This window comes from Ylistrum balloti, unplaced genomic scaffold, assembly GCF_031769215.1.
Source record: "Ylistrum balloti isolate Yb309-2 unplaced genomic scaffold, AGI_CSIRO_Ybal_v1 Utg371366, whole genome shotgun sequence".
Taxonomy (NCBI): domain Eukaryota; kingdom Metazoa; phylum Mollusca; class Bivalvia; order Pectinida; family Pectinidae; genus Ylistrum; species Ylistrum balloti.
Window position 1 is genome coordinate 163,547 of NW_026782724.1, and position 23,917 is coordinate 187,463.

General features: G+C 33.3%; 1 protein-coding gene across 1 annotated transcript in view; it reads right to left on the reverse strand.

Moving 5' to 3' along the window:
- The window catches only part of LOC132562213 (vascular endothelial growth factor receptor 1-like), a 39,639-nt gene extending 16,065 nt beyond the window's left edge, over positions 1 to 23,574 (reverse strand). Inside the window, exons 1-7 of the mRNA XM_060226944.1 lie at positions 23,514 to 23,574; positions 12,839 to 13,032; positions 11,819 to 11,996; positions 11,070 to 11,369; positions 9,546 to 9,694; positions 6,883 to 6,939; positions 3,475 to 3,510 (exon numbers count right to left, since the gene is read on the reverse strand). Coding sequence (XP_060082927.1) covers positions 3,475 to 3,510; positions 6,883 to 6,939; positions 9,546 to 9,694; positions 11,070 to 11,369; positions 11,819 to 11,996; positions 12,839 to 13,032; positions 23,514 to 23,574 — 975 coding nt within the window. The remainder of the gene's footprint in view (positions 1 to 3,474; positions 3,511 to 6,882; positions 6,940 to 9,545; positions 9,695 to 11,069; positions 11,370 to 11,818; positions 11,997 to 12,838; positions 13,033 to 23,513) is intronic.
- Between the last annotated feature and the right edge of the window lie 343 nt (positions 23,575 to 23,917).

The following is a 23,917-nucleotide window of genomic DNA, read 5'->3' on the forward strand; positions in this document are numbered from 1 at the left end:
TCTCCAGAGAAATGTCACATATAACTGTCTCCACAGGAATGTCACATATAACTGTCTCCAGAGGAATGTCACATATAACTGTCTCCAGAGGAATGTCACATATAACTGTCTCCACAGGAATGTCACATATAACTGTCTCCAGAGGAATGTCACATAAAAACTGTCTCCAGAGGAATGTCACATATAACTGTCTCCAGAGAAATGTCACATATAACTGTCTCCAGAGAAATGTCACATATAACTGTCTCCAGAGAAATGTCACATATAACTGTCTCCAGAAGAATGTCACATATAACTGTCTCCAGAGGAATGTCACATACACTTGTCTCCAGAGGAATGTCACATAAAAACTGTCTCCAGAGGGATGTCACATATAACTGTCTCCAGAGGAATGTCACATAAAACTGTCTCCACAGGAATGTCACATATAGCTGTCTCCAGAGGAATGTCACATATAACTGTCTCCAGCGGAGTCTCACATATAACTGTCTCCACAGGAATGTCACATATAACTGTCTCCACAGGAATGTCACATATAACTGTCTCCAGAGAATTGTCACATATAACTGTCTCCACAGGAATGTCACATATAACTGTCTCCAGAGGAATGTCACATATACTTGTCTCCAGAGGAATGTCACATATAACTGAGGAATGTCACATATAACTGTCTCCAGAGGAGTGTCACATATAACTGTCTCCAGAGGAATGTCACATATAACTGTCTCCAGAGGAATGTCACATATAACTGTCTCCAGAGGAATGTCACATATAACTGTAACCAGAGGAATGTCACATATAACTGTCTCCAGAGGAATGCCACATATAACTGTCTCCAGAGGATTGTCACATATCCCTAGGAAGCAATCTTACTTAAGATCATGAATTAATGATATATATATATGTAAAAACACATCTTCATCGACTTATGTATAGACATTGTACACCTCAGTGGTAGTTCATTTGTGGAAATTCTTTATAGATATAACTAGATTGATTTTCAAACATTTGTATGACCCTGATTTCACCATAACAGGTTTACACCATTATAAGAATGAAATGTTTATGTAAATTGAAATATCAACAGAAAATAAGCTTAATGAAGTAATAAAAATTGCAGCTCCAGCAGAAAATTTATTGAATGGCATACAAACTTGTATATTTATGTAATACTCTGCATAAAATCTATGATCTAGTGACCTTTCAGTCAAGAATTTTCGCAATGTCCTATATCTAGTTGGTTTTGGCCGAGAGTATTCCCTCCCATTTCGCCAGTCCAAACTGACCACCGGTGAGGTATTTTGATACTAACAATAGTTTGAAAAGGCATTAGAATGAGTTCTTAAAAGAACAGCCAGAAATTTTGAAACTTGGACTGACTATCTCTTTAAGACTACATTTAAAATGTTCATCACAGAAAGACAGAATTCAAGTACAGAAAAGTCACTGAGGTCAGGATTATACACATTTTATGCTGCATATCAAATAAACTTAAAACACTGAAAAATATATCCATCCAACTAGTCGATACAGTTGAATATTAACAAATTGGATATACTGATAAAACAGCAAGATGCTACAGTACGTGACATTACATTCATAAAACAATAAAAGTGTGATGAAATTACGACTTTGTACATGTATATCATTTCATCTGCCAGTAAGTTTAGAGCCTGTCACAAAGCTTTTGAACCAGTAGGGGGATGGGCCTATCATAAGACAATGAAAGAACATAATTTGGTAATTTCTATTGGACAGTTACATGACTGAATAAGTTTATCTTAGTTACTTTCAGGTTCATCTAAAATTAAAAGCAAAATAACAAACTTCAGGATCAAAATAAAAATGAAGTTGCTTGAATATTTTCAAATATTTTGACCTCACTGACCTTGTAAGAAGATTCAGGTCATTCATTTGAACTGACTTTGTAGCTCTTCATTCCAGCATGCTGATAGCTATATATCCTAACCTTGTGCTTTTTCATTTATCAGAAGTTGTTTAAAGATTTTAAAACATTTGGCTGTGCAACCTTGAAAGTGGGTCAAGGTCATACCTATTAACAAACTTGCATGTACTGGAATCAAGTAAATTGAACAACTTAAACATTGTTGGAAGCTTTAAGTATTTAGAGGAAGATTACATGACACAAAGGTACTGTCATTAGTAACATCAGGAAGACAATAGTAGGTTGTTCATCATGTCTCCATGTCGAAGTTTTATTTATCTAATGAAAATAAAGTGATATATCATCAAAACATTTCAAAAATATTGTTGCAGGATATCAATTAAGTCTATCAAATTTTCTTAGTGGCCAGCAGCAGATCTGGTTTGTATATTACTGAATGGATCAATGATAAGAAACCAATCTTCCTGTTGGAGTCTTAATAAGTGGAAGATATTCTTAAATAAATCTTGTACTGCCTGGAATATCGATGACAATCAAAAGCATTCTAGTCATCCATTATGAATTCTGTTTCAATGTTTGTATACTCCTGGTTTTTGGATAGAATTATCAACATTTTTATTGATTTATGCTAATAAAACAGAGCAAAATAATAAGAAAAGAAAATTTCACAGCAAAACCAAATAATACATGCAAAACTCACAGCAACTATGGCTGACACAAGCAAAACAACAACAGATGTATACGAGTAATCACCATTCATCACCTACATCTGACAGAAACCATATAAATGTGAGGATTCTGTAACGATGTCATCTTCAATTCAAATCTGTGTATGAGGTAAAGAACATACAGATTACTACTGTCAGACAAAATATCTACTGCACTTTTATCAATATTTCCTGTACAGAAGAATATTATATATGAAGCATTAGCTTCTATAAAGATATTTCACTCAACAAGTCCATGGGTTTGATCATCACTTGCCTCATCAAACAAATATACCGTAAAATCATTAGTTTTTGTGGGTTTTTTATTTTCATTGATTTCCCGGGTGTTCTTAATATATGAATTGGTATGTCCATGAGGTGTGTAGAAGTAGATTTATTGAGCTATAATTATCCATAAAATCAAGTGTCCATCAGAAAGAATTTCTTTTGGAAAAACCTTGGAAATTGGAAAAACCTTCTGGCAGAGATTGAGATCAATTCTCATATGCTGTGTGTGTGTGAGAGAGAGAGAGAGAGAGAGAGAGAGAGAGAGAGAGAGAGAGAGAGAGAGAGAGATCAATAGTATCAGGATGCAGCATCATAAAGCAAACAAACTAAAAAACAGAAGCTGAAAAACAAAATTAAAATAATAACCTAAAAAAATCATTTTAATGTTCTAAATCTGTTTTAATACAGGTGTAAGGAAAATGGATAAAATAGAAATACATTCATACAAAATATAAAATTGTGCAATATATCACATCACCAGTGTTACATGCAGGTAAAAAAGAATATCTTGGAGAACTGAGTAGCCCCCATATAGGCATACAACCAGGCTATACATGCATGATGCATGCTTACCGGCGTAGAGGCTGCAATTTCAACAGCAATGCCCATCTACAAAGGAAATCATGGACAGTAGGTAAGGGTGTGTCATTCTTGAGGGGTAGAGATGGGGGAGACACTCCTGTCTGGTCAGGTTTGTTTGTATTAGTATACCAATCTTCCGTTTGTACAACATACATGCATTCTAAAAGATTACATTTCTATTTCCAATTCTACAACAATAACCTACGATGTTTTTTTTTGTATTAAAGTAGAAATTTTATTTTTAAAGAAATATTTGGTATCCATGACAATTGTGAATTAATGTTCAATATACTGACAATTTTTATAGAGAAAATCACTTTTTTACCAGCATTTACAGCTAAATGTAATGTATGGAAAAGTACAGTAATTCATAAAACATTTGTCTGGGTCTAAGTAACATAGGTATATCACCATGAAAACACCTTAACATTTTTACAAGAGTCAGATCAAAAAATACAGATTTACTGAAGTAAATTACCCTAGCATTTTTACAAGAGTCAGATAAAAAAATACAGATTTACTGAAGTAAATTACCCTAGCATTTTTACAAGAGTCAGATAAAAAAATACAGATTTACTGAAGTAAATTACCCTAGCATTTTTACAAGAGTCAGATAAAAAAATACAGATTTACTGAAGTAAATTACCCTAGCATTTTTACAAGAGAGCAGATAAAAAAATACAGATTTACTGAAGTAAATTACCCTAGCATTTTTACAAGAGTCAGATAAAAAAAATACAGATTTACTGAAGTAAATTACCCTAGCATTTTTACAAGAGAGCAGATAAAAAAATACAGATTTAGTCAGATAAAAAAATACTGAAGTAAATTACCCTAGCATTTTTACAAGAGTCAGATAAAAAAAATACAGATTTACTGAAGTAAATTACCCTAGCATTTTTACAAGAGAGCAGATAAAAAAATACAGATTTACTGAAGTAAATTACCCTAGCATTTTTACAAGAGTCAGATCAAAAAATACAGATTTACTGAAGTAAATTACCCTAGCATTTTTACAAGAGTCAGATTAAAAAAATACAGATTTACTGATAAAAAAATAAGATTTACTAAAAACCCTAATTGGTAAACACATTTTCTAAAAAAAACATTTACAACGCATTAAAACAAATAATTCTTAATATCCATCAAAATAGGTTTTTTACAATCAGATAAAAAAAATACAGATTTACTGAAGCATTACCCTAGTCTGATAAAAAAAATACAGATTTACTAGTGTAACAGGATAAAAAAAACAGAATGAAGTAAATTACCCTAGCATTTTTACAGAGACAGATTAAAAAAATCATGCATTTTTACAAGAGAGCAGATAAAAAAAAAGATTTGCTGCTGGGGAAAAAAAATACAGATTTACTGAAGTGATCCCATTTTTACAAGAGAGCAGATAAAAAAATACAGATTTACTGAAGTAAATTACCCTAGCTTACAGCCCAGATTTACTGAAGTAAATTACCCTAGCATTTTTACAAGAGTCAGATAAAAAAAATACAGATTTACTGAAGTAAATTACCCTAGCATTTTTCAGATAAAAAAAGAGTAAATTACCCTAGCAGACAGATAAAAAAAATACAGATTTACTGAAGTAAAACCCTAGCATTTTTACAAGAGACAGATAAAAAAATACAGAACTGATAAAAAAAATACAGATTTACTGAAGTAAATTACCCACATTAATCCAGATTTACTGAAGTAAATTACCCTCCTGAAGTAAATTACCCTAGCATTTTTACCAGATAAAAAAAATACAGATTTACTGAAGTAAATTACCCTAGCATTTTCACAAGAGTCAGATAAAAAAAATACAGATTTACTGAAGTAAATTACCCTAGCATTTTTACAAGAGAGCAGATAAAAAAAATACAGATTTACTGAAGTATATTACCCTAGCATTTTTACAAGAGAGCAGATAAAAAAATACAGATTTACTGAAGTAAAAACCCTAATTGGTAAAGGTCACATTTTCTAACATTTACAACGCATTAAAACAAATAATTCTTAATATCCATCATAATAGGTTTATAACATCGTACAATCAGTATCGGCATTCTGTCTGTTGTCTGTAGTGTAACAGGAAAACAATTCATGTGCTGCTGGGGATCAAACCAGTGATCCCAAGCTTACAGCTTACAGCCCTACGGATCAAACTAAAGAAACATCTTTCCTAGCCCAAAAGCTAGAATGCAACTCTAATATGTACTATCTAAACTGGCCACATTCATCCTACCTCCTCCCCCCACCCACCTTATAAATGTGGTCAACCCTGACCACCTGGCCACATTACACTGGGCCACATTACCCCTACCTCTTCCCCCAGCCCACCTTATAAATGTGGTCAACCCTGAACACCACATCAATAAATGTGTTCAACCCTGAACACCACCCCTGAACACCACATCAATAAATGTGTTCAACCCTGAACATCACATCAAACCACGTCCTTCCTAAACTTTAACTAAGCCTCTCATTCTCCTAACCTCCAATAGATTACACTGAGAGAGGTCTTAGGCACCAAATACAACAGCAAAGCATGAACTAAGCTGCCACTGAAGATCACGCCTAGGACTTTTATCTTACCTGTCCATATTACTACTGATCACATTAAAGGTAAATTCCTTCTACAGAAAAAAAAACTCAAGATGGCCACTTTCATATTTTACGTATGAGCAAAACTTGCCATAGTAACAATACACTACAAATATAATTAATACTGTACTTTAAATTTCCACTCCTCTGCATTACACTTCAATACAGGATCATTGAGGAGTAGAACTTACAAGTCTAATTTTAACTACATATACACATACACAGAATACATTACTAGATAATTACAGCTATTTTCAATGTATCATCGCTTCTATTATTTACAGTAAACCTATACATACAAGCCTAGAAGCAATCAAAGCATTCTAATTAAAACTGAATTAATTTTTATGTCACACTTTTACCTTACTTTGATTTTCCAGTGATAATAATTACCACAAGCTATGTTAACACATTAAAGTTTATAATTAATCTTATCATAATATTCTAGAGTAATGTGAAGACTTCTCTTATCACAAAAATAATTTAAAATCTCAACACAGAAAGATGATTGCAACAAACATTTATCAATTTTTCAATATTAGAAATAAAAGAATATCAGTGATTTAGATGAAGTGAATTAAATAAAATCTAGCATCCACGCAGCAAAGCTTTCCTAAATGAGCTAAAAACTCAATCAAATTATTACTGTTTCTATCAGATGTATTAATTAATCAAATTAGGTATTTGTGATTTTTTTTTTACAAACACCCACATGCTGTTAATTAACTTTATTTAAAACCCAAAACCAAACAGATTGTCAATTACTTATACAACATGCATAGTTTACAATTTACATACCTCAGTGTCAATATTGCCGGTTGACAATTCTGGAGATAGATCAATTTTCGCTGATGTCTACACAAACAAGAGTGGTTTATACAAATATCTACTAACATAAGGTTATTGATCTACAACAGACATGCATCTCTGGAGCTTTCCATCTATATCCTCACAACATGGTTCTCAAATAACAAAGCAGGTGCCCTATCATTATTTAAAAAAAAAAAAACAGGTTTTAAAATTTTGGGAATTCTGCATTTCTTTTCTTTTTTTTTTAAAAAATTTTTTGGGAGGATTTTTAATTTGTCTGTTGTTTTGTTTTTGTAGGAATGTTTACTAAGACATTCTTTTATTATATAGGTAATTTTGCCAAGATATCTTTTTTTTTGTAACGGGAGAAAAAAAAATTGTTTATAGTTTTCTTTAAGATTCATGATCTGAAAGAACAAAAAGTTTTATTGAAAACCATATATCCAAAAAGGATGATCAACTTATTGTATCTCAACAGACAAAGGTAAGGGCGATTCCACCCAAACAATACATTATATCTTGTATATCCAAGGAAAATACATCCTGTTCCTGTTATTTTAAGGGGAGTAACTCTGTAGAATTCTGTGATATAAACATTATCCAATAAGTTTTAAATCGTATATTCATGGAGGGTTCATGTATTTATTCAGCATTACACTATTTTCCTGTCATAGGAGTTTGTTCATAAAATTTCAGCTTTAGTTGACCTTGGTTGACCTTGACAGTCTCGTGACAGAGATGCACAAAAACACAACATTGGGACAAAATACAACTTGGATGACATTACAGCAGGAAAATGAATGGGGAACTTAAAAGCCACAGACAGGTACAAGCATTTTGGATCTTTGGGGTCTTTTATGATAAAAGCAAAGGACAGCCATGGAATGTTGTCTTTCATTAATATATGTACTGGAGGTAGAGTGGGAAAAGAATATAGAATAAATTGAGGGATTTGAAGGATGGAATTAATAGTTTCATGCTCCAATATCAAAACAACAAATCATTAATAAAACATGATGGAAATTTAAATGTGTGAATGAAACCATTAAGGTTAAAACCTAATCTAAAATAGTATAATATAGAAGTGTCAGTTAACATTTTTTCTACAAATGTTGCTAATCATTCTTTTTTCTGAAAAGGAATATTATGAGTCACAACTTCAAATGAAAAAATCAATATCACAGCTCTGTAGCCTACATTTTGACAACATTTTTTTTAAATACAAAAGATTTAAAATCACGATGAAAACATGTGTAAAACTAAAAATCTTTCTGATCACAAATCTTAAAGACAGGGTTCCAGTCTGTCATATATGTACCAGTATTAGTGTTACTTTAATTTCCTCTTTGTTTCTTCATCAATAGCAACATGATCACTGTCTTTCAAATGTTTATTGAAATGTTCTATAGAACAAGTCTACTAAACAAAAATCATTTACATCGCTATTTTATCAAATGTACCTTATACCCCATTCATACGACGAAAATTTGCTTATATATGCAAATTTACATGCGTAAATTTACACACATAAGTAAAAGTTAATTTGCTATGCGTTCATAAGAGATTTATGTACCGTCAGTAAATCCCCAAATTGCTATTTGAAATAAGGAGATGGACCGATTCAGACTGGTGAATTTTCACAGAAAAGGGTATTCCCTTGCTATTTGGGCATAGGACTAGCTATTGGATGTTCCCAAATCAAAGAAACTAGAAGGAAAGTTTTATCCACTGAATGGTATGACAGAACCGTACTTAATGACTTTAAGGACAAAGATTGGTATGAGAATTTTCAAATGAAATAAAGAAAAATTCTTAAAATTTTGTGAAAAATTGGAAAATGCTTTGGCCCCGGCACGCATATTCCCATCATAGCTCCTAAGCATTCCCATGGAGACTACTTGAACTGGAAAGGGTTTTACTCCTTGATTTTGCAGGGTGTTTGCAACCACAGCTATATCTTTAGAGTCATAAATATAGGTTGACCAGGAAGGGTCCACGATGCAAATTCGGAAATTTATCTCAAAGGAGATAATGGCTCCTTGTTTCCAGAGTGGCGAAAGACATTTTGGGAAAGTACTATGCCAGTAGTTCTTGGCGACCCAGTGTATCCTTTGAAGTTTTGGCTTTTGAAGCCATACATCTACCCTTACAAAAACTCAGTCTACTTTCAATTATCGTTAAAGTAGAGCACGAATGACCATTGAAAATTCGTTTGGTCGTTTGAAAGGCATCATGTTTACAGACTTATATTTTTTCCTGCCAAAACACACACAACCATAACAACGCTTAAAATAGAAACTGATGCAATTCACATAGCAAAATACTTACATAAGTAAATTTGCTGGGTGTTCATACGACAAAATTTACACACGGGAGCAAATAATTTGCGACAACATGTATGCAAAAGTTAATTATCTCAACTGTGCAGAATTTGCATACGAGCAAATCAGTCCATACGACAAAAAGTGCACACGTAAGTAAATTTACATATGTGTAAAATATACTGAGGTATGCAAATCGCGTCGTATGAATGGGGTTTTATTCATGTACTGTAGGAATTATATAGTATATCTCTTGATCTTTAGCGCAAGGACACAACCACGACATCCAAGACCAATTTAATATAAATTATTACAGGTATTGCTTCCTACCTCTTTTGATGTGTAAATCCATTTCATGAAGACAGAATAGTTTGGATCGACCTTCACCTCACACTGTAGAGTAAAATTAGAGCCCTTCTCTATGATGAAGTCCTTGTCAGATCCTTTCAGGAAAGGTGTTGGGGCTGATTGACTCCTTTCTGTAGTTTGAAAAAAAATATCAAGAACTGTGTAAACCCAATTTAGTAAATGGAATGTATTTGTATACAATGACAAATACGCTGCCATAATTGACATGGAATCTTTTCTGTAGTTTAGATTTTTATCTTTGTTTTATGATATAAGATATGGTATCAAGTCCACATCACATTACATTCAATTCAGATAATTATTCATGAAGACATCAAGAGAAATCCCAGAGACATTTTGGTATCTACGAAAAAGGAAACACGGGCATCCAAAAAACCTGTAACTGTCGAAATCTGCTGCCATTTTCCTACTTTGTTTTACTGATCAGTTTGAAAGTTGAAATGACATAAATAGTTAGGGACCCAAGAAACCCTACAAGTGAAATATCAGAAGTTATAAGAAAGAAATAGTTATAACAATGATTAAATCATAACAAAAGATCCCAGAGGGATCTTAACCCCCACCATTGTTTGATATTTATTTGCTCTTTGAAAGTTGGATCTTTGTCCTTCTTTTCTTCTCTGGTTTTGCTCTTCGTGATAAGAGATCTGAACATTCCTTTGCAGAAATTGCGATGATTATCTTTTACTGACGAATCTAAGATAGTTGCCTGGAAGCCATGTTGTTTATTCTGATCATTTCTTTTTCTGATCAGTACTAAAATAACAGGCACAACTGGAACCTACATATGAAATTTGAGAAAGATCTATGCTGTAGTTCTCAAGAAATAGGGATAACAAACTTGCAAGTCAAAATCCAAGTTGGCTGTGTGTCAGCCATTTTAAAAAAAAAAAAAAGTTTTTGATCAGTCCCAAACTATTTAATGGGCACAACTAGAGACCAGGGGAATCTACATACGAAATTTGTGAGTGATCCAGGAAGTCCTTTTGAAGAAATAGCAATAACAACTTAATTGAAAAAAATCAAAGATGGCCATCTGCCAGTCATTTTGTTTTTCTGATCAGTCCCATAATCAAATGGGCACAACTAGGAACCAAGGGGAACTTACATATGGAATTTGAGAAAGATCCATCCAGTTCTTCTCAAGAAATAGCAATAACAAAAACTGTTTACAGACAGATGGAACATGGACGTAGGGCAAATTGAATCTAAGATAACCGCTAATTCGCCTTCCCCCCCACCTCCTGTCACTCCAGCAGTTACAACTAGAGGTCGGGGGAACCTTTGTAAGAAACTGGAGAAAGATCCATCAAGTATTTGTCTAAACGATAACAAACTTCTAGTTTCAAGATCCAAAATGGCCACCTATGGGCTAGTTTGTGTTTCTGATGAGAACCACTATTAACTGCCATAACCATCTTATGATGATAGGCTACATGGCTGCAAACAGTATCATCATGGCTAGTATGACAGCTTTTTACTTACTCAGGTAACGGAGATGTATTTGTTTGGTGTCTGTGTAATTACTGTAGTTTGCTCTACATTCAAACATTTCCGTGAAGAAAGAATTAGGAAACTCCAGGACAAATCCCTGTTCTGGATCATAGTAAACAGCATTTGTGTCTCCCGTCTCAATCAGCTGATCTGGGTACAGTTTATACAGCTCCACCTGGACATCAGGGTGCGTAACTCTGCATGGAATGTATGACCTCTGATATTGATAGACTGCTTTACTGACAAAAATGTTGTTTTTCATTTTTAAAGGTGTGAGCAAATGGTCCGGATCTGAAATAAGATGGAAATTTTTTATTAGAAAATGTTTTGAAATAGACTTATGACAAGGATCATTTTCACTTTCCTTTTTTCAATTTTGTTTTCTGCCAAAATTTTGGCTACAACACATGATATTATCAGTACAGCTCTATCCCTCTTCCTTACCTTATCAGCTGGACCCATACTGTTGTATTTGTAAAATTTTCCGTTAAACTTAACAGGTGCTCCTTAAATTTGTACCTTAACATTTGTACTATGAAGAAGGTAAGATCCTAAGATGTGTACCATGAAAGAATGGAGGGACCCTAAAATTTGATTCCTTAAAGGAGGGTGAACTCTTAAATTGATACCCTTAAGTGGACTCTGAAGTCTTATCTCTGTAGCAAAGTGTCAATTTTTTTTCTTAACAACATATATAATTTTTGATATTTATGAATGAATACAAAGTTTGAATGACTTACCATATACATAGATGTAAATACTACTATACAAATCGTCTCGGAATTCGTCGACGTACAAACAGCTGTATTCCCCGGTATACAGATAATTGATATTGCTCACAGTAAAATTAGCTGTATAATTGTTGATGCTGTGTAATAGTCGCTGCTCAGCAACATTAATACCTAGGTATGGGGAATTCTGTAAGGACAAAGATAGATATACATTTCAAGGTAAAACATTTAATCATTCAAAATTAGGTGTGATAAATGATAGTAACAGCACTGAATATGAAGACATTCTCTATTGGACAGAAATATTTCTTTTTATAATTCACTGTGATGGATTCTTCTAAATAACTTGACTAAATTTGAGTATTACAATAGAAAAGAAAATGAAGAAGATGTAAAACAAAAAACTAAAACAAACAACATGGGGATTTAAGTTGGTTGCAGATTTTATGTTTACTTGACTCTTCCTATTTCTAGGCTTTGTCTCATCAATGAACATTAGGATTCTGGCAATGTTGGGATTTATCTGGGATCATGTGATATTTCTATCCAAATCTAGATCAATATATTGTAAAGGGAAATAACTCTCATGCCAAACAAAAAATGGTTTAAAATTAACAAGATTTTCATAAATGAAACTTAAATATTTCAGTGATGTAAAAGTATTTCTGCCATCTTTCGATGGAAGTTTTAGTTTTAGTTTTTTGGTTTTGCCAGTCTGATTTTTGATTAAGTAGCAATTATGAACACAGAGCTTGTGATAATACATACTTTCGGTTTAGTCACTTTGAAAAAAAAACAACATTTAAATGTTTTGCAAGAACTGCACTGAATGATGAACAATTAACAATGACATCGCTTCTTGAGAAACAGATAAAAATGTAAAGAAATCACTTCTGGCAAAAAAAACAATCAACAGACGACGAAATAACAATTTATTTAAGTGGCAGGTCCTGTTAAAATCAAAAATAAAATGTGTGATATCAGTTAAACAAAGTAAATTTCTAACTAAACATATTTTATTATGCATACCAATTTATGATAACTCCTTGTTAATCTCATTGTCACATTATAAACACCTCGGCACTCAATTGTAAAGTTCTGTCCGGGTGATAGGATGACATCAGTCGCCTCCGGACCCCACAGATCTGATTCAGAGCTCTGTGTGGAATTGTCATCTGTATCAGTGTAAATACGAATGGTTGGACGTGGATAACTTCTGTTGGCTTAAAAATAAATAGAAAAAAAATCACACATCTTGCATAATATACCTATACATTAGTGGAATTTCTATACTTGATTACAATAACGTTACTAGAAGAGGCCCAAGAGCCTTAACAGTCACCTGAGTCACAATGCTTCTTGTAACATGGCATAGAATTGATTTTGTTTAAAAAAATAATAAACTTTATCTATATTGTATACACTATACAAATGTTAATTGTGTATAACATTAACTGCTGTCTCATGCTGAGTCTTCTAATCAAGTTTGAATTATAAGAAATTACACTCAAAAATTGAATTTTCCTTTATAGAAAAGTACAGAACAGTAGAACATCTTTGAAATTTCAGTCAACTTGACCATTTTTTAGTCTCGCAAATCAGTCCCTGGGGGTCAGTAAAGAACAATATGTGCATCTCACCAAACTATCATCTTAAATGAATAATTCTAACCAAGTTTTAACTATTTCTGAAAGAAAATAAATAAATTATTCTACTATACCTGGGTTTTGAAAAGAAGATTTTTGAAGTTTCAATCAATTTAACCCATTTTGGTCCTACCCCTCAGGCTCCTGGGGGTTGGGGACCATACAATTTACGCCTTTAGCCATAGAAAGTTTTTGTAATCATTGAAATTCAGTTCAGCAGTTTTCCAAAAGAAGTTAAAAATGTTAAAAGTTTATGATGCACGAAGAACAGCTCCCGACAAAAGGGAATTGCAATAGGTCATCCTGCCCCTAAGGGATCTTGGCACCCAACATTGTTTGATCTTTATATGCTCTTTAAATTTGGATCTTTTCCCTCCATTTCTCTTCCCTTCTCTGTTTTTGATCTTAACGATAAGACATATGAACATTCCTTTGCAGCAATAACAAAGATAATCTTCCCCTGCCAAATCCAAAATGGCCACCTTGAAGTCATTTATTTTCTTCTGATCAGTCCCAAAATTCAAACAAACAGAAGGAGAGACCAAAGGGAACGTACATATGAAATTTGAGAGACATCCATTCAGTACTTCTTAAGACACAGTAAACAACAATCTTTACCAGACAAAATCCAAGATGGCTGCCTCTGGCCATTTTGTTTTTCTGATCAGTCCCAAACTCACATAGGCACAACTAGGGACCTAAAGGAACCTATACAGGAAATTTGAAAAAGATTTATGGAGTAATCCTCAACAAATATTGATAACAAACTTGCAAAGTCAAAATCCAAGATGGCCGCCCTTCGAACGTTGTTTTTTCACATCAGACCCAGAATCGTATGTGCACAACTAGGGACAAAGGGGAGTCTATGTATGATATTTAAGAAAGACCCATCCAGTACTTCTTAAGAAATACAATAACAAACTTTTAAAATCAAAATCCAAGAAGGTCACCTGTTGGCCATTTTGTTATTTTGATCTGACCAAAAATTAAATGGCCACAAATAGGGACTAAGTGGAATTTACATATGAGATTCAAAAAAGATCCATTCAGTACTTCTCATTAAATAGTGATAACAATCTTTCAAAGTCAAAATCAAAGATGGCCACCATTCGTCCATTTTTTGTTTTTTCTAATCAGTCCCAAAATTACATGGGCACATCTTCCTACATGGCTGCCTGTCGGCCATCTTGTTTTCTTTTTAATCAGTCCCAAAATCAAACGGGCAGTACTTGGGACCTACATATGCAATTTGAGAAAGATCAATCTCAAGAAATATTGATAGCAAATATTGTTTACAGGTGGACAGACACCAGGACAACAAAATTTGATAAAGGAATAGGCTTATTACAAGATAAAGAATATTCATTTGTTGGCATTTCATTAAGTTTGCTGTGTTTATCATCCCATCAAAAGCCCATGTAGTTTTGAGCCTTCCTTGCAATAGTGGGTAAATATAACATATGAACAAGAAACACTTTGTTGTCATTTCCAAATTGTGGACATTAAACACTTGACGTCTCACAACAAGTTACCTCCTTCAAATTTCATGCGGTGGCACAAAATACATTTTGTATGTACATGAAACATATTGCATTCATCTACATGATCTCACAATAGTGCGTATGTACCTCTGTAAAGTCAAACAGATGTATATTTTTTAAACAAGTTCTACAATGTCTTATGCCATGCGTTTATAGATCATTCTGTGAACAGTCCGGTATATTTTGAGTCTGGGACTTCTTGAAGTAACTGGTGGCTACCTCAGTGGTCATCATGTAAGAGGCCCATTGTTTAGATGCCATCCAAAGCAGTTGGGGTCAAGTGTCTTGCCTTGACAGGATGGTCCGTAATCTCAACATGGATAGTCATGTTGCATTAGTCCATTACATATATCCACTGGCCGAGATATTATAACCTCACTGCCAATACCATTCAATCATCAGCCACGAAAATGAAGTTCCATATATTTCTTTGTCACAATTGTTAGTTCTATTTCTATGTAGCAATCCTAAATTTAACTTCTGTAAGAGTAGCTAAGTGAATTTTGAGTTGGACTGAGCACACCTAAAAAGTTTGATGTCATGTATATAAGACGTAATCTAGACATTACCACAGTGTTGTTACTTGTATCATGCAGTATTTATGATGTGGTCCGATTAGATTTATAGTTTGAATGATAGGCAATACATGGTAAAGAATAGCTTCAGTGATTATAAATAACACATGTAGACCTATCATACAGGTGAAATTTCTCAAAGCATTTCAAAACTAAAAAAAAAACATTGTTAAACTATAAAACTACTGAAATTTGTAGCTGGTATAAATTGTATGTGTCAGCTGAAAAAGGTAACTGTTCAATATTTATGATCACAAGAAGTTAGTGTTCTACTATGACAACTTTCCCAGTACAGGCCTGTATACTACTCACTGTAGATTTGGTTTTGTTAACACCCATTAAATGAAATAAGTTTATTTATCTTTAACTCAGCAGAGCTCAAATAAAAACATCTTACATATGTTTTACAGTCAAATCCAAATTTAAATGGAAATACAGTCAACACATCTTAAAACCTGATGTAATTGATAACATGATAATTTCCCAATTAATTTCATTTTAATATTTTTTTTTATCTTTGAATTAATTATAAAGGAATAACAAGAAAATATTTAGGTGTAGTTGAAATAACATTGACAGTAAATACCGTTGTAACATGATGATAAACCAACAGGTTTTTCATCTGTGTCATAATGATCTGTATACCACACTAGGACACAGTGAGATGAGCTTATCATACATGAATATGTCTATATATGTTAGGAATGATTCTATAATTTATCTTTCTGGTTTGTTTGTTTGCTTGTTGCAAATTAATTAACTTAATTAAATTACTACAGCTCAAGGGAATTATGATATATATATATCAACATATTTTGAATACGTCCTCCATCCCTGGAGCGAATCATATCAATAAAACTAATTGGTTATTACTTCACAATAAAATAGGTTTAACATCTCTTTCCCAAAGCGTAGATATACAGCTGAAGGGCAAGCTACAGTTTATTGGCAGCAGATTCAGTATTCTGCCACCCTGGGGTGAATTTTAGGTCTGTATATAATTAGTGGTTAAGGCTTTAACAATGTACAGAACACTTGCCTTCTAGATCTCCAACGGAAATAAGAAGTGCATGATAAAGAGGATCTATTGTCCACAGTGGTCAATTATGAGAAACTTGACCTTGGTCACTTCCTGTTTCATGGGAATCATTTATTTATTTAAATTCTTAAGGCTGTTATCGTCTCTGCTATATATAACCCAAACTTCCTCCATGCCTCTCCTCCAAACTAACATAATCCTATCCACTTAACATTAGTACATAGAAAACCTGCTAAAGTGATGAGTATTTCCGGAAATACACGCTACTTAAGATTTTAAAATACATCATTTTAGCGACAATAACTAGGAATCCAGACTTCTTTAAACCATCTGTCAACTGAACTTGACTGTTTTAGAAAATCTGAGAACTGATAAAAGCTGTAAAGAATCCTGTTCTTCCTAAAGAGAAAATCTCAAAAACAGAGATAATGATCAAGGTCAACATCGAAGGTCAGCTATTTTGAAGACACATCTTCCTTTTATCTGTTTAAACTTAAGCAATAAAAAGCAATATTTACTGACTAAATAATCGTGGCCTTCCATATCCTGTTTATTTCTGACATTTGGTTACCTGACCCCAGTTCCTAAAGCTTGCTTACAATACTACTACTAGTTATCCTATGGTTAGTGAAAAGTTTTCAAATACAAATTAAAGATAATTCTGTAAATTCTTTGTCATTTCCAAACTTTCCGGTGCAATTCATATTTCTGAGCATCAATTTTGAAATTGAAAGTCCTTGTTTTTTTCTATGGCACTGTCAAATTTTTTTTCTTTATTCACTGGTTACACTAACCAAGCTTTCAGCAACTTGTGCCTGAATTTCTAAAGCTGGTCCTGTTGACCTGGTCACTTAAAGCACCATGGGGGAATACCAGTATTACCTGACTTGATTAGGATATACCAAACGTAGAAAGTTGGACGTACATATACAATGGATACATAAAACAGCATGCTTATTAATATGTGTTCAAACAGCACACTTCATTTTCCAGGTATATAGAAAAATTTTAATTACCTAAAATCTTTTGGTTGTTAAAGAGTTAGTGCTTGGCCAAGAAAATTATTCTTTATAAATACCTATATCAAAGTGTACAATGATTAACAGTGCATATGCAAAGTGAACTTTCCTTTCCTTCACATGATGTCAATGAGTACAAGTCTGTTGTGCTATCTCAGAAACAGCAAGGAGAGATGATGGATTGGTTAAAGAATGTCTACTCTCTGCACTGGTGTACTTGTAAACAAACAGAAATGAATTAAACTTGGTCTATACATACACATGCACGTGCAATGAATGACGGAGGAAATTAGTACACCAAGTCAACCTGATCCACGTGTACTGACACATTGGAGATGCTGATCAATGACAGGTGGCCATGGCTAATTTTTTGCATTAGAGATCCAAGATGGACCTTATTATAAAGGTTTTAATTAAAATTGGTCTTGTCATGTTGAAGTGGACAATGTGGGGTTTTATTTTTTTCGGAATAAAATTTTAGCTTTGTGTTGGAGATTACCTATTGGACAGTCTTGAATCTGTGTCTACACACCAAAAACTAACTTTACAGGAAGTGAAATTTTCATAGTGTTTACATGTGGTCATGTTGTGAAGGATTTCCATGTTGGAATTTGCTGAAATGTAAGCAGTTTGTTACCATGACAGTCTTATTGATTTTAAGACAGGTGTTAAGAAATAAATTTCTTCGATGAAGTTGTAGTGTTAGGTTCGAATGAGCAGTCTTTTTGCATTTTTAGCATTTTTTGAGTTGGTAACCATGGCAATCACATGGCAGAAATCAGAGAAAATTTTTGATTCAAACAAATTTTATCTCTCTGCTATTAATGTAATTGTTATGTAGTTTATAAAAATATATACATGTAAGGATGTTTTTTTTTATTACCAAACTGCTATACCTGTACATCTTAGGAACAATTCAGGAAAAATGCAAATTAACTGTTTCCTGCTACTTCAATATGGAATTTGTGAAAGAGTTTTCAAGTACTTTCTGATGACTGGCTGAACATAATCAGTTATTTTGAAATTTTAAATATCTAATTCATAATCAAATAAAGCTTGAGAATCAGCTATAATCAGTCTGCAGACCATGTTTTAATTCATATGAATGAACTTGACAATCTTCTAATATACAGGTATGAAAATTACGAAAATGATTGAATTATGGAGCTAGTGCACCTCCCTATCAACATTTTGACATTTTTTTTCAGTCACTTCTGAATTTCCTTAGTTGCAAATTAGGTTTCAAGACTTAAGCCAATTAGCATTACTGAGGAGTCCTCAAAGGACCTGTCAAATATATGATGCAGTTTAATTCACTATTTAGTTCTACTGTGTCTAACTCTAAATTTGTATTAAAAGTTGCTACATTGTATCAACTTGTGTGTCCATATAAAATGGACAAGTAGAGTACAGCTGGCCCCAGGGGCAAGACGGATGATTTCGGGGTAGTGTTAAGAGAGGTGTCACTATGAATTGGGATTAGTGTTTGGGATAGGGGTGGGGGATTCTAGAGAGGAAAAAAGTGTTAATATTTTAGTACGAAAGAGGAATAAAAAGTCAGTAAGGGTTAAAAGAATTATTCAAGGACACCAAGGGAGATAATTTTTTGATGATACACGAGTAAAGGGATGGTTTTACAAAATGTCTTGGGTACTAATGTGAAGATAAAGAATGAAAAGGAGTTAATTTGAGTTCAGGATTAACAGAATGATATTTCCATAAAGTACACTGATAAAGGTAAATGCACTGTAGAGGAAGGTGGGTTTACTTGCATGCCTATATAATATTACCATGGTGACAATTGGTAGGGGTTAATTTAATACAATGGGACCAATATAGTGATGTATTGAGCTTTATTCTAGTACAACTTAACAGCCTGTACATCTGACATTAAACCAACAAGTAATCTTTACATTAAAATTCGTAATAAGCCTGCCCATCCTGACTTTGAGTTGAAGTATATGTATTGGTAGTCTGGGCTTGAACCTTCAATCATAGTACATGTACATTATATGAATTGTGGGCTTGTCTCTATATCTGAAGTATACTGCACACAAGCCATAAACATTTAACACTGAAATACCAATATATATCACATATACACAGGGCTCGACTGTGAACTTGTTAACAAGGAAAAATCTACAATGGTGTAAGGATACAGAACATTCCTAAGTGATAATCTGCATGATTTCCTGGGAAAACGTATACTAATTACACAGTCCATAAAGAATATATTATATAGCACAAATGAGAAAACAGGGTCACCTGAGTACATCCCATACAAGTTAAGTCAGGTAACATTGCTGAAAAAAACAAGCCAATTGACAGAAGTTGTTTTTGACTTTCATTTTCTTCCATGATGTTGACCCATATGTACAACATACAGATTGAGCTTCAAATTGCAAATGCTTGAACAATTGAAGTCCAAAGGAGATATGAGAGATTTGACCTACATCATTGAAATGTAGTAGGTGCTCAAAACAGTATTGTCATTGAAACAGTGATCTCTAGAAAAAACATTGCTGTAGTGGTACATTTTTACAGAAGTCTGTCCATATGATCATATTTGACGAGTTTAAATAGAAAAAAAAATGTTTGAGACCGGTGACCTCAGGTAGATTTATGGACGTCTTGGCATGGAGAGTCAAAACCTTTAAGATAAAGTAATTTAATCATTTTGACAAAATAATATACTGAAATATTTTTGAATCCTGTTAATGACCTTGACCTCTGTGCCAATTTCAATTGAAATCTCTAAGAAAATGGAGTAGCTTTAGTACAGTGATGATTCAGAAACAACACAAGGAATGGGACAGGCAATGGTACCCAAGGTATTACACTGCACATGCTCCATTCCTCCAACCTCCACATAAAAGGGCATATTCATCAAGAAAGGCAAGCTATATCATACACCAGTATATTCTTGTTTAGCTCTACTACAATGTACTCCAGGAACATTGGGTCTTAGGGAAAGGAGATTGAGGTTTAAATCTGACAAGGTCAAATTAGATGCAAAAGTTTCAAAGTTACAACTGATAAACATTTCATGGCACTAAAATCTGTGTTCTGAATACGTGAGTTTGGATTATGACTTGTGACCTTTACATTTGCGAGAAAGTCACATTCAGTTCAGCACCTCGGAAAAACATGAAGTTATAAAAATAAAATATCTACAGTATCATCTGATCATGTTGAGACCTGAGGTTTACTTGACTAATGCTTATAAACATACTGCAGACTCTGAGTGCCAACTCCATCTTACTTAAGGTTAGAATGTTTCAGTAGACCTGTAAACAAAATGTCTACACGACGCTGCTGAATTGTAGTTTTTGGCTGCCAAATTTAAACAAAGTTTAATGCAACAGAATAGCTCTACATCTGCATTGTATCATTGCATTTCAGAAACGAAACTAATTTGAAAATGTTTTTTCACATGATGTGAACCTATATAACACCGTATAAAACTGTGCCTGCTTTTGTACAGACAACACATCATTATACATGTAAATTATCTTAAGTCAAGCGCTGAGGACATGACAGTTAATACATTTTAAGGACTATGGTAAAGGTCAAACAAAAATTCTGCTTCCTCTCTGCCTACCTGCATTAGTTTTAGCATCCTACTTATCTTCAGAAACTTTATGGAAATCTATAAGTCTTGAAAAGACTTCCTTATAGTTCTGTACTTGTTCAAAGTTCACTTCTAAATTGGCTGCAGTGCACTGTGTTTCAGATGAGAAAGCCTTGCTGTACATACTAAAAATGTGAAATTCTGAATCTTTACAAAATCAGAGATTTTATATTTTAGAAATGTCCATTTTATTTTTCATTTACTTCTTTATTTTCTTTCATAACTTCGTATTCAGCAGTCATTCTTATGCTAACACAGAAATAAAAGTCTTTCATAATAAGTTAAGTTAATAATGGACACGGGCAAAACAATGCCTCTATGTCCATATCTAAAATTGATTTACAGTGGAATTGATATATCATACAATGTAGGAGGAAATAAAGTGTTACATAGTAACTTAGCAATTTACGGTTTTGAAAGATCAAATTATTGTTCATCAGGAAAGATTGAGATATAGGTGTATTTATATTTCAGTGCTTAATATTGTATAACATTCCTGGTTTAAATGTCTGCTGATTTGAACAATTTTTCTGTTCCATGGTGGTCCGCAAACCTGATAGATGTAGGCTTCAGATTCTTGTTCTTTTTTCCTTTTTGCCTCTTTATATAATTTACTTTCCTTTTCTTGTTCTAATTCGGTCAGATCATTCCTGATTTGTATAGAATAAAATTGTTCGCAGCTGTGACTTCAGAGTGAGAAAAAGCGACTTTTGATTTTTGCCAAGGTTAAAGGGAAACAATGTTAAAAAAATATGAATCATATGATCAATAGAATCTTATACTTGTGTCCATGTCTTATTTAATTGATGTAACTTGTTGCAATAACATTTTAATCACTCTGTCTTAACAGTACTTGTTAAGTTCAACTTGGAGTTACTTCCCCTATCCAAGTTTTGACAAGTTTTATTATTTATTCAATTTACTGACCGATATATTTATTTATTTTTTAATACATGTACCATAATTCTGAATCATATATGTATAACATATACATATAGGCTATATGCCTTTAGAAAGTAATACATATACATGACATATACATATGAAATAGTACCTGTACATGCTGTACCTGTAACAGGAAGGATAGATCTCTATGGCCAGCACATAAGACTATAATATAATGGAAGCATAGATAATAGCATTTGTCCTAAATTTCCTAATATGTTCCTGGTAATTATTACATTCTTTTATGTGACTGACTTGTATTATTTACATATGAGAATTCAAACGAGAATGTAAATCAGACCATGAGAAATGATAATGTACGAAATAAGTCATGCAAAACTGTTTACTGATGTAACAATTAGCTGTGCTTGAAATTTTTCATGAAATGCAACAAGTAACAGTAAAATGTAACAGTACAAGGAAAAATACATCCTGGCAGAAAGCTCCAACAGGAATCAAACCAAGGTCTCCAGGGTGACAACCAAGGCTCTACCAACTGAGCTGAAGAAGCATGCTCTGTCATTAGTGTGACCGAGATTGTATTTACTCTGTGTACAAGCCACAACAACCGACTATACAACTCCCTTTGTTATTCTTAAAATTTCTTTAATCTCAACACAAAACTCTAAATATCACAAAAAGTGGGAACATATGGATTGAAGAACTGAGCTAAAGAGCCAAGTCCTTCCAGCTGAGTGACCCAGGTCACATATAACACTTTTATAAAACGTAAATCAACTTTAGAGGTTGTTGTGATTGATAAACTGATTTTAACACATTCATGTACAAACCATAAACTATCCATCTTCACAAATATCCAGAACATGAACTGACACCAGTGCTTCAGGTCTTTTCATTTCAATGATTTCATGAGATTTTTTTTTTTTTTTAGCATTAATTTATTTAAGAATAAAAATATGTCATTATTTGCATGAACCTAAGCAAAGTTCTGATTTATTTCAGAAGTGCAGGTTGCTGAAGGGGATGGTGGTGGGAAGATGAAAACTGTGACAAATCTTAAACTTTTATAATTATAAGGTCAATTTTTCGTTAAACCAAGTTTTTAATTTAAAGGGATTGTGCATAGCATGATGTCAGTTTTGAGTGAGACATTAGGACCACTAACTGCAGAAATACGCCAATAAATCACCATTTATATTCTGCACTGTACATTCTCATGTCTAAAACATTTAAAATAAGTTTATATATACATTTTAAAGTGTTGAGAACTTTCCTTTACTCTGGCATTTATCAGGTTTGTTTATTAAGACATCAATGAACAATATTTTACATATACTGTATACTTACGCACTTGAGCTGATGAAAACACCAGAAGTAGGCCTATAAACAGCCAACGGATGCCATCCATTGCTCTAGAGGGTAGACCTAATTTATCCACAAGATGGAGATCTCAGATTCAGGTACAGAGTAAGATTAACTGTTGGAACTTAGTAACGAAAGTCCAAATAAGTTATTCCTTTTGTATATTATGTGTGATCCTCAGATATATTCATTTTAAAGACACTTTCAATCGGTATTCGATATCCCATGTTTAAATCTGACTCAGACTATGTTAGATTACTTTCATGACAAGGCTCTGAAGGTAAGTACTTGACATAGTTTGAGGGGGAGTTCCTGTGTTGAAGTATGGCTGTTCCATCAACTTGACAAACATCTAAAAATGTAAATAAAAGTACTCAAAACATATCATT